This window comes from Anneissia japonica, unplaced genomic scaffold, assembly GCF_011630105.1.
Source record: "Anneissia japonica isolate Jap-2015-1 unplaced genomic scaffold, ASM1163010v1 scaffold643_len365518_cov145, whole genome shotgun sequence".
Lineage (NCBI taxonomy): Eukaryota > Metazoa > Echinodermata > Crinoidea > Comatulida > Comatulidae > Anneissia > Anneissia japonica.
This window is the reverse complement of record NW_022720534.1, coordinates 190659-198009: the sequence shown is the minus strand read 5'-3', so window position 1 is coordinate 198009 and position 7351 is coordinate 190659. Positions and strand designations below refer to the sequence as shown.

General features: G+C 36.2%; 1 protein-coding gene across 3 annotated transcripts in view; it reads left to right on the top strand.

Moving 5' to 3' along the window:
* Positions 1-2105: 2105 nt before the first annotated feature.
* Positions 2106-7351, top strand: part of LOC117111381 (syntaxin-17-like) — a 13616-nt gene continuing 8370 nt past the window's right edge. Inside the window, exons 1-3 of one of the 3 annotated variants that reach the window (XM_033254293.1) lie at positions 2106-2218; positions 5391-5602; positions 6602-6667. In XM_033254293.1, coding sequence (XP_033110184.1) covers positions 5444-5602; positions 6602-6667 — 225 coding nt within the window. In that variant the 5' untranslated portion in view covers positions 2106-2218; positions 5391-5443. Of the gene's footprint in view, positions 2267-5390; positions 5603-6601; positions 6668-7351 lie in introns of all 3 variants that reach the window. The other 2 variants (XM_033254292.1, XM_033254294.1) reach the window with 2 other exon arrangements.

Sequence of the window (7351 nt, the reverse complement as noted above, 5' to 3'; positions counted from 1 at the left end):
GATCCCTGATAAAAGATCATGAGAAATTTGTAGGCACTTCATTTTGACTATAAATAATGGTGATTGATGATGAATTTTAGGCCTACTATAAGTGTCATTTCTTGCATCTAGAGATACTATTTCGTCAAATTTTCTCATTTTAGTCAAAACCATGGTGGGTCTGAGGTCGGTGTCAACTCACGAAATGTCCCCAATCCTCCACCTTTCAAAACAGATCTACGACCTTCCCTGGGTATGACATTAAACTCCATCGAACTCAGAGTATGTCTAAGTAGTAAATGCTAAGGCGAGGGTGCATCATTGTATTTAGGATGTGATCTGGTTTTTCATGCCAATTTTTCGTGATTAATGACTACTTTGGATAAAGAATGTTTTGAGCAGTGGCGAATTCAAGGGTTGGGAGAGTGCTTCCCCACCTAAATTTTTTGATGAAAAAAAAAATATATATTACAGTATATTGAAGTGTGAGAGTGCAATTTCCGGCCATCTAGAGGTGCCCTAATCATAAATTTTCTAACCTCAGCCTCAACCGTGGTGGGGCTGAGGTGGGTGGTTATTCAGTCTGTGAAAGTCTCTCCCTGGGTCACCTCTTTCAAATTCCTGGATCCACCACTGGTGAGTTATATAATTATTGTTAGGCTACTATTATGATGTGTCTATTGCAATTTTCACTATTTCCTCTCAAAACAGTCCTAACTAAAGACATTCAGACATACTTCCCAGGGGGCTTCGCCTCTGGAACCCACCGGGGTCCTATGTACCACACAACAGCTCCCCCTTTCAAATCCTGGCTACAGTACGTTCCTTCGGCACATAAACTGCAATATTGTTGACGTAAATAAAGTAATTATGCGTTTGAAAAGTTATCTAAATGTTATTTAAAGTGTTTTTACTTTCAAGTTAATGATTATCTAAACAAATAATTCAATATCAAAAATTAAAGGGGATAATTATTAAAAACAAGATAGTTTCAGGATTACTGCGAGACTGCTTTATTCTCCCAAGCGAAGATAACGGCCAAATCAAAACAGAGTGACAGATATCTTATTGTTAACATCCAACTTGCTATACATTCACTCAGATACTTAAAATGTTTATAAAACCGTAACCAGTTGCTCGATTTTGCTAATCATATTAAGATTTTTATGTTAAGTACTGAAATATTTTTTTTAAATATACACTACAAAGCCAGGCTGTATATTAAGGCCTGTGCGGGGAATATATCCTCATGCAAAAATTTGGCATAGAAATCCATTCGCGTATTTCCGAAAGTAAGAAAGGGCCGATTTCCATGCAGATTTTGCCGGAAATTACGCTTTGAGCAAATCTTGATATATATAACCAATGTAGCAATTACGATTCCGCACACCTATATTCCTAGCTATTTTCCTAGCAATTTTCCGCACAAATTTGAGCTTAATTTTTAAATATCCTCTGCGCAATTAAAAAACTTTGCATGGACTAGCCTAGCCTAGGCCTACAAACAAGTTTGTATTTATTCTAATTGTGTCATGTCTAGGCCTAACCATCATAGGCCTGTCTAGGAGGAAGGCCTAATTAAATGAGTGGTGGTCTAGGCCTAAGCCAGGTATAGGCCTAGGCCTAGGCAGGCCTTAGCTTATACAGTAGTAGCCTAGAGTCCTAAACCTATATATAGGGACCGAGACCACTTCCTCCTAGGCTACCTCTCCAGGCTAGAGCCTAAGGGCCTAGGCCTAGCCTAGACTAGCAACCAATGCAATGACCTATGTATTGTAGGCCTAGCTACGGGCTAGGCCCTAAACCTTATATATGATATATGGGTATGAGGCAAGGTAGGCCTAAGTTAGCCTAAGGCTACCTTGCTCGGGCCCACGTTTTAGGCAGTTGTTCACATATTCATATTCAATTTGAGTACTATTATGTCTACTATTTTCATCACCTGATATATCTTGACGTATCCAGCTGTACCGGAAGATAATACTAAGGAAAATTCACACCTTGATTGGTTTGTTGTTATCTCGATATCGTCTGGAACGCCAAGTCGTCTTCTCGTTCTCGTCGATGATGAAAAAGTTGCTGGTTAAAAAAAACCAATTACAGTAAAAACTATGTTAAAGGTCAGAACATAGGCTCTTTAGTACAGACAACCGTACAAATAATATGGTGACTGGCTTTATAAGCCTAGCGGTAAATATTGCGCTCTGGATTTGGAAAAAACCGAGACTCAGAATAGACTGTACTTTTACTCTTTTTCTTAATAGATAAAATACTGCTCCGATTATCGGTAACAGATAAACTACATCGTATTTCTTTGTTATACTATATAGGCCTAGCTAGGACATTTAGGCCTGCCCTAGTAGGAGGACTAACGTTGAACAAAGCGACTAGGCCTAGGCTAGCCTAGCTAGGCCTAGGCTACGGCATAGGCCTAGCCTAGCCTAGATAAATATAGAATAGGCCCCTAGGTCCTAGGCCTACTAGCATCCTTAGGCTAGGCCTAGATACCTAAGTAGAAATTCGCTAAAGTATAATAGGCCTAGTAGTAGTAGCAGCTAAGCTAGAAGCTAGACTGGTCGGTCTACCTACTATTATTCTAAGTGCACATTAATAGAAAAAATTATTAAATTTTCACTCCTTTTTAAAAAAGAATTGATGAGGGAGGGCGGTTTTTTTTAAATATTTTTTTTGTCGGAACAATAGATTATTTCGCTTTTGTTTTTATCGATGAGGGAGGGACAGCTTATATTTGGCCTGTAATAGTAAATAATGTATAAAAACTGGTTTTTTAAAGAAAATGTATTTGAAGTCACAAAATCGGCATAGTTATTTTTACGCCGTGGCTAGAGATACAGTACCGTATCGGAACTTCTGATGACGTAATATCATTTACCGTACCATTAGCAATCGGAAGTTCCGATACGGTACCGTATCTCTAGCCACGGCGTTATTTTTATGCTGTTTTATGCGGTAAACAATTTTTTTTTTTATTCCGCCATCAATATTTCCCTAATTTTTGAAGCGGGTGGGAGTGATAATCTAATAAATTTTTCTATTTGCCCTAATCTACTAGTAGCTACTACTACTACTAGGCCTAGGTAAGTAAAGGTTTACTTGTTTCCCAGGGAGTCTTCTGTAATCTGATCCTCCTGGGTAGAGACAAGCAAAACAATGCTTATAGGCCCCTCAAAAAACACTGAATAAATTAATATTTAACATAGCAGATGGTCAGCTAAACGTACTTCAATTGCAGATTTAAATAAATTAATTGAGCTAGAGTTAACGCCTTCGTTCGGTAAAGAATTCCACAGCCGGACTGACCTAAATTTGAAAAAGCGTGACTTCTAATAAGTGACCTACTGAGTGCTGATGTTTGATCTTAAAGGAGTGACCTCTAGTTCTAGCACCTTAATATCAAACTCAAAATATAAATCAGCCGAAACCTTATCAATTCCATGGACAATTTTAAAAAGCTGTAAAATATCAGTTCTCTGTCTACGGTTGGCTAGTTTTAGGCTAGGCCTAGCCTACTATATAGTTGCTAGGCCAGGCCATGCTCATCAGACATCTTTCTGTTTTAAATAAGGAATCTAGGCCTAGACCCAGACTATAAAGTAAGGCCTGCGCGGAAAATAGGCCTTTAGGCCTGTCCTCCGCGCACAACCACAAATTAAGCCTAGAAATCCATCCGATTTACGCACAGATTTTGCGAAAATTAGGCTTTGACTTAATATAATATACAGTAATAACCAATGTATTACTATTAATTATGCAGCACCTCTTTCCTTGCAATTTTCCGTCCAAATTTGAGCTAGTCTTTAATGTATCATCCATGCAATTAGAAACTTAACAGTATGGGCCTAGACGGGGCAGAAGGTAGGTGCTAGGCTACTAGGGGCTAGCTAGGGCTAGGACCCTGTAAAGACAAATTTAATTGTGCAGATGATATCTCAAAATCTAGCTCAAATTTGCGCGGTAAATGGCTAGGAAAATACAATGGCCTGGTTTAGATAATTGGAGTAGGTCAACATGCATTTTTCTAAAAAAAAATGAAAATGTGCAGGCACTGGGGGTTTAAATATTAATAAAAGTAGTTCCGTATTCATTGTTAAACGTAGGGGAATGAGCTAGCCCATTCAGGGACTTGTTATAGTGATCACTATAACAACTCCCTGGCTCATCGTACTAAGCCTCAGTAATGTGTGGTAGGGTAGTGAACTACCGGGTACCCATTTATAATCTTGGGTGGTGAGAGACGTAACATAGGTAAAGTACAAATGCACAGCGAAGGTTGGAACCCCCGACCTTGAGGTTGACAGACCGAAACGTAACCGTTGGGCCAACTGCTCCCACTAAATATTAATAAGGAATGAAGAATTAAGGCATTTTCTGGATGACTAGACCATTATCTGTAGTAGGCTAGTTACTTCACCTATTCCATTTTAATTACATTACTGTATTTTAATAAATATTAGAGTAGGCCCTAGGTAACTTTATTTAAACACAGCTTTTAGTTGAAGCAAAATGTATAGTACTGCAAGGGTCTGACTCTCAGGGTTTCTTGGGAATGCAATCCTATCTCCAAAAAACTACAATCACGAAAAAAGAGGTCGTCTTTCAAAAGAATGTAAAAGGCATTTCTAAATAGGGCGCCTCCTATCTCATGGTAGTACTTGTTTTAACGTTTCATTGCATGCATACAAAATCAGGATCTCCTGCGATTCTATACTCTTGGTTGAAGCAAAGAAAACATGGGCTTTAATAAGGGGCTTAAGCCCATATGACCTAATTGAGTTGCCACTACTTATGAAAGCAGATTAGGAACAGTTGGCTATTAAGGGTAACTGGTTTTAGCCACCGTGTGTGTACACTGAACCACAGAGATCCTTTCAGACCTTTGTGCCTGCCTCAATTCCATTGCTACTCTTTATGTTTCAGGTAGAGTGGTGAAATACAAAAATACAATAGCACACTATTTTTTGAATAAAGATATTTTTGTTGGACCAGTGTTCAATTTGGCCAATGTGCATGTTATAAAGAATGCAGTACACACTTTGAAAAAAAAAACCTGTTGGAATGTCCTTTTTGTGGGTTAGTCTTAGTGCATTTCACACTAAAAAGTTTAATTAAATCCAAGGGTGTTTGTAATCCATTATGTGTTACAAAGCTAAATTATGTAAACAGATGTAGGATGGGATGTGAATATATTATATTTGGCTTTAATGCTGTATTCACACTGTCAAGTGAGACCAATTTGTGGTATGCCCATAAATGAGTGTGATATGATGTCATCATGCCTAATATAGTTAAATACACAACAAATTGAATTGTCACATAACAGTTAATAGTGGAAACAGAGATTTAGTGGAAGAGTTATTGATTTCATTAAGGTTATTCTTTTTTTTGAAAAGGAACATCGAGAGGAACCATATGATGTAAGACTTGAAAACACCCATCTCTCTGAATGGCATCGTTTGAGAATCGAAGGCCGGTGTCATCGAACTCAGGATGTGTCCAGAAGCAGTCGTTGAAGCGTGTTGAGCATTCCGTCGTGAAATTCACAAAGGTCATTGTGCCAGCAGATTTAGACCGCTTAAATCAACACAAAGTGAACATTGATAAGGTTAGTACAAAGTGTACTCCGGCTGTATGAGAATTTTTATAATTTATTATTAATAATTTATTAATTTATGACAAGAGATATTTATATGCATTTGACATGTACACAGTAATTAGTATGAGTTTAATGTTATGATTCTATACCTAATCTCATTGGATTAGGCTACATATACAGTACAGCCACATCATTATTTGTGAGTTATAAAGTAAAGATCTGATAATATTATTTCCATTGAATGTGTATTACTTTTAAAATATTAAACTTATTATTAATTACCACAAATATTTGCACTATAGATCTAGTTAGTCTGTAAATGTATTAAGTCTGATAAAATATTAGACCTGATAGACAAAGTATATCTGACCTATCTTATGTACAGAGACTTGTGTTCTACAGTCCAATGAATGATTGATGATGATGATGAATGCAGAATGTTATAATTTCCACTAAATCAGAATTCAAACTTAACAATCCATTTCACTGTAAATTCTTGTGTGATGGAACAAGATAGAGTATCTAGCCTTCCTGATTATATAAACAATTTATTGAGATGAATGTCTTTTAATTCCAATTACCCAATGGAGTATTCTTGACCATGCTGACGACAATTCCATACATGTTAAAAAATGCGGGGAATTTTGTCACAAGCAATTTTCTATATTATTTGAAATTTATTTATTTATATCTATCCTCTCTTGAAGAATATCGATCACATACATATTCAATACTTTATTTTTGTATACAGTAGTTCCTGATTCTAAGCAGCAAGCATCCAAATTCCTATTTCAGCGAAAATTATATAATAAATTTTTAATGTCAATTTATAAATAAATCTTGATTCAACATAAACATCTGGTTTTTCTTGAAATCAAAATGTTCCTAGTAGAAATCCTTATAATGACCAATGAAGGGTCCTAAATTTTGTATGATTTAATTAAAAATGAATTAAAGTCTTTTTTTAATATTTTTAAACTTTTTTTTCTTTTGTCTTGTAATTCATAGTATCGGCAGCAACTGGAATGGGACAAACTCAACAATGAACAGATAAATGCAAGCAGAACTGTACAAGTAAGACATTGATTTTCATTTTGATCCTGATAGGTAAGTTTAATGCTAAAGGGTAATGGTGAATAGAAAATATATTTATTCTGAAGTCAACTAAAACCAAGGATTCTAAAAACCCCAAACAGACCAATGCACAGGAACTAACATCACTGCACTATTCACCTTCAGTTCTCTAGACCACCAACACACAGCTATTGTAGGTCCATAGTAGGCATCTAGTCTAGCACCCCTCCACCCCCCCCCCACCACACTGCCAGTGGGTGACACATCATAAATACTGATAATAATAATAATAATAATAATTATTATTATTATTATAATTTCTCTAAATCGGACTTAAGGGGAATATTTTTTTATTTATTTCCCCGTCATGTTATTTTCCCCGTAACGTAATGTTATTTTCCCCATAACGTCGTTTTTTTAATTGCTCTCTAATTTTTTCCATTGTCTAAGTTCCCCTTAAGGTAGGTTTTAGTAACATCAACATCATCATCATAATAATAATAATAATAAGAATAATAATAATAATAATAATATGCGCTAACTCGGACTTAAGGGGAAAATCTTTTGTGTTATATTCCCCTTAACGTCGTTTTTTTAATTGTTCTCTAATTTCTCCATTGTCTAAGTTCCTACACATCTAGATGTGTATAAGAGACAGATCGCGTTGTTTTGTTTTGGTGACAA